General features: G+C 32.0%; 1 protein-coding gene across 1 annotated transcript; it reads right to left on the bottom strand.

Annotated features, from left to right (window-relative positions):
- Nucleotides 1-500: 500 nt before the first annotated feature.
- LOC107930787 (myb family transcription factor EFM) lies at nucleotides 501-3,436 on the bottom strand. The gene is made up of 4 exons (XM_016862504.2): nucleotides 2,954-3,436; nucleotides 1,435-1,992; nucleotides 1,265-1,341; nucleotides 501-1,186 (listed from the first exon to the last, which is right to left on the bottom strand). The coding sequence occupies exons 1-4, from the start codon at nucleotides 3,165-3,167 to the stop codon at nucleotides 710-712; spliced, it is 1,326 nt and encodes a 441-aa protein (XP_016717993.2). The 5' UTR covers nucleotides 3,168-3,436; the 3' UTR covers nucleotides 501-709.
- Nucleotides 3,437-4,368: the final 932 nt, after the last annotated feature.

Consider the following 4,368-nt stretch of genomic DNA (forward strand, 5'->3'; position numbering starts at 1 on the left):
TTTCCATTTGAGATCTCTCGTTGGTTAATTTGATTAAGTTTAGAGTGACGCGTTAAATGGTGTTTTGGAGTAAGCTATTTTTTTAATCCATAAAATTCAAACACAATTTACTTAAATAATATCAATTTTTTATCAGTAGATCTAACAAATTTTACTATTATATACTCAAAGCATGTTGGTATAAATTTCAAAATTATACATCAATTTTGATTTTATTCAATTTTATATATAAAATTTTTATTTGATTTAATTTTTACAAATCACTAACATAATGATTAATATAAAATCATTTTACATTTACATATTTTATACACAAATAAATTTTATCTAAATAACATATTAGTTTCCTGTACAATTGAATCAAAATTAAAATTAATTTACTAATTATATATTAAATCAAAATTGATAAGTGAATTTAATATATAATCCATTTGGTCCAAACTTTGGGAAAAAAGCGAAAAATCAAAAAAAAGAAAAAGAAAAGAAAAGCTAAAAACAAATAATCCAATATTCAATCTTATTCTGAAATAAACATTGAAAGCAAAGAGAGTGAAAATCAATTGAGAAGTACAAAACAAACGATTGCTTTTTCTTTAATGCACTTTTTTCTCCTCGCTTCACATATTTAGGACAAAAGATATTAATTTTTTTATTTCAAAATAATATAGAGCATGAACCATTACTGAAACCCTAAACCCTAAAAGCACTATTAGAATTTGAGAGTGATCTCACTTCTATTGCTTTCTTCACCTTCTTCTCTCAGTGCAGCTAGCCCTATTCTCTGATCCCCACAGCTCTCCCCTTTCCAGCTACCACTCTCAGACTTGCCATCTTCAATGCTCTCTGACCGATCTCCGGCTTCCCTGACGTCAGGTTCCGGTGAGTTTCGTGCATTGTACATGTTGTGGAGTTGGTGGTGGAAGGTGTGGTGAGGTGGAGGTAGAGCTGGGGTTGCAGCAGTAGTGTAGAACTCTTGTGGCACTGGTGATGCACAGAAGTGAGGTGGTGCATGGGGAACTGCTGGGTGGTGGTGGTGGTGAGCACCATACATGGCGGGACCCCCACTGTGGGCGGCGGTTGCATACTCTGGTGGAACCCAGATACCACCTAAGACTACAAGCTGGGGTGTTGGAGCTCCTGCTGCTTGTGGAATTGGACTTGGTCTCCTTGTATGCAACCTATATTTCTGCCAAAAAAAATCCAAGGCATTACAAGATCAGCCACCGACATATCTTTCCAGTGTTTGGTACTGTGTCAGGTTTACCTGCAGATGGCTTTTCACTTCGTCATTGGTCAAACCATCAACTTTCATTAACTCCCTGATCTGTTTCGGTGTAGCAACTGTAACCATAACCATCAAAACATGATTACAAACAATGATATGATCTTCAAATCAACTAAACAAAGGCCAACAAGACAAAAATGAGGATGTACCCTGAGAGCCACCAAGCATTTGGAGAGCATTGACAAATCTCCTATGCAAATCAGGTGACCAGCAACGCCTAGCTTTCCTATGAGGTTGATTAGTGTTAGAACCATTCGTTGTTTGCCCATCAGTTCTGTTGTTACTTGTCCCATCATCTCTTTGTTGACAAGATGTTCCGTTTTCAGTGTCTGAAGAAGCAAGTGATAAATCAGGGAGAGCAGAACTGCATGAGTTTCTGTCTTTGGAGAATGGAAGGAAAGCTCCTCCAATTCTTTGTTTGGAATCTAATGATGATCCCAACTTGGGACTAACAACATTCAGACCAATATCAGTGTCTTTAGGGGATGATGTAGTAATTGAGGAGGATTGTTGTTTGGTTTCGTAATGTCCTGCTTGGCTCCATAGTTGCGCAGTGGTCATCCAGTTGGCTTTATGATCAGATATGGTTTGGGACTTGTCTATGTTCTCCGACACTGAGGTTTTGAGGGGCATGAATTCTTCAAGAACTGGTTTTGGTCCTTGATTCGCTCGGTATGCCTGTAGTTGTTGTCTTGATGACTCCAAAGCTGAAAACAAGGAAAAAATAACTCTTACTATTCATTATTGCTTTAGTTCTTTAGAAAATGTATGCATATATTGAATCGTATGAATTCATAGCTAATTCTAACTTCTATAAATTGTATAATTCCGGTTTTAGTACCGTTACAATTTTGGAATTCATAGCTAATTCTAACTTACTTGAATTTTTTTTTATAATATTATTAGTAGATTAAAACTCATCAAATTGCTAGATGTTTGATTATGCAAATTTTCTCGGTCATTTGGTCTTAGAGCCACATGGACAAAGGCGGATTGCCATTGAGATTTAAGTCTCTAAAATTTTTAAAAATTTTTATTATACTTTTTTTTTTGAAAATTTTGATTAAACCTTAATTTTTTTAAAAAAAGTTCATTAGACTTTTCAAATTTTTAAAAGTTTCAATTAGAAATATCAATTTTTTTAAAAAAAATTCTCATTAAGCCTTCGAATTTTCTAAAAGTAGTTAGATTTATCAAATTTTTAAAAACTTTCATTAAAATCATTAAAATTTTAGTTTGTCCCTCCAAAATGTCAAGATCTGCAGCTACACATGGAGATATAATTAATCATATTTAATTAATAATAATATTTTTAAAAAAATTAGATTATCACTTTAATAACTATAATTAACAATGTTATCAATTTGACCTACTAATAATATTATAAAAATAGAGTGAACTAAATTCATGTAAAATTTAACTTAAGAGATTAAATCTCAAATTTCAAAACAATAGCTAGACTAAAACTATAATTAAATGCCATAAATAAAAATGATTGTAATAGAAGGAAAAAAGGTAGGAACTTATAACAAATCAGCTCTAGGAAAAAATATTTGAGTTCTTTCTTGTCATTTGGATCTCAAGGTGGTGATGATTCTATTATATATAAAAAAAATTTAAGAATCAAAAGGTAAAATTGATATCCTATAATATATATATGTAAAGTACCATTGGTGAGAAGTTGCATGCAAAGGGGAAGTTCACGTTTGAAAGCATCGATCTTAAGGCGTTCTTCCTCGAGACGAGAAAGGTAGTCTTCAAGCTTCAATGTATGATTAACAACAACAATCTGCTGCTGGTCTGCGTAACACTTGGACGGCGCCGCAAAATGGCCATGAGGTTTACAATCAAGGGTTAGTTCAGAAGAAGAAGATGATGCCATGTTTTTGCTTTTGTACGGAGTGTCTGACTGTAATAAAAGACAAGAGAAGAAGAAAAAGAAAACTATCTGATAAAAGTTGTTGTTTGGAAGAATAGTGGTGACATGCTAGCTATAAGATCACACACCAACAAATAGAAAGAAAGGGAAGGGAAGGGTATTATAAGTGGTTTGTGAACACAATGAGGATTCGGTTCTTTTAAAGGTGAGTTTCAATTGGGGAATAAAGTAGGGTTGTAGAGAGGGAAATAAAGATAAAGGTAATTAAGGGCAAAGAACAAAGGCAATTAAAAGAAGAAAAATAAATAAATAGAGATAGAAGGGAATCAATCAACATTCAATAACAAGGGTCCAAAAGCAAAAACATAAAGGTCATGTGCTTAGTCTTTGTACGAAATTCGAAATCACCCATGCAAAAGATTATTCTTCCTCTTCTTATTTGCTTTCTTTCTTTTAGTGTTTTTTTTTTTGCTTTTATTTTTGCTTACTTTGATTGTTTAGGAAGATGTATTATCCTTTTGATTCTTTTCCTAGATTTCAAAAACTTTTTAATTAATATCTTCTTGGGCTAATATATTATTTGGCACTTGAGTTTAGTTTCAATGTTCAATTTAATACCTAGACCAAACAACATGTGATTCAATGAATGTTTAATATGCGTGTTCTAATAAAAAGAAGGTCAAGTACCAAAATGAATATTTAAGTCAAATTCAAAGGGCAGATTTAATGGGGGATAGGCTCCCAAAATGGAAAATTGACATCAAACCACTCATAAATTAAAAGAATTATAAATTAATATATGATAAAATTGCACTTTGACCTCTAAAATGAAAAAAAAAATTAGTCCCTTTAAAATAATGAAATTATAAATTAATAAATAATAAAATTACATTTTGACCTTTCAAAAATTTATAATTTAATTTTAATCTCCCTAAAAGAATAATTTCTAGATTCGCTTGTATATAAATAGTATATTAATCTTAGTATTTTACATTAAACTAGCCCTATAAAATTATAAATATGTATACACATATAGTAGACCTGGCATTGATCCCACTTGTATATCGATTAGCTATTAAGTATCCAAGGCAATGCAACTTTGTTTATTGGTTTCGAAAGTTGCATAATTGCGCTATAATGGAGTGCATGGAATTCAGCAGAGAGAAAAGAAATATCATATATATTTGACTCTTAAGGAAGGAAT

Source organism: Gossypium hirsutum, chromosome A07 (assembly GCF_007990345.1).
Source record: "Gossypium hirsutum isolate 1008001.06 chromosome A07, Gossypium_hirsutum_v2.1, whole genome shotgun sequence".
Classification (NCBI taxonomy): Eukaryota; Viridiplantae; Streptophyta; class Magnoliopsida; order Malvales; family Malvaceae; genus Gossypium; species Gossypium hirsutum.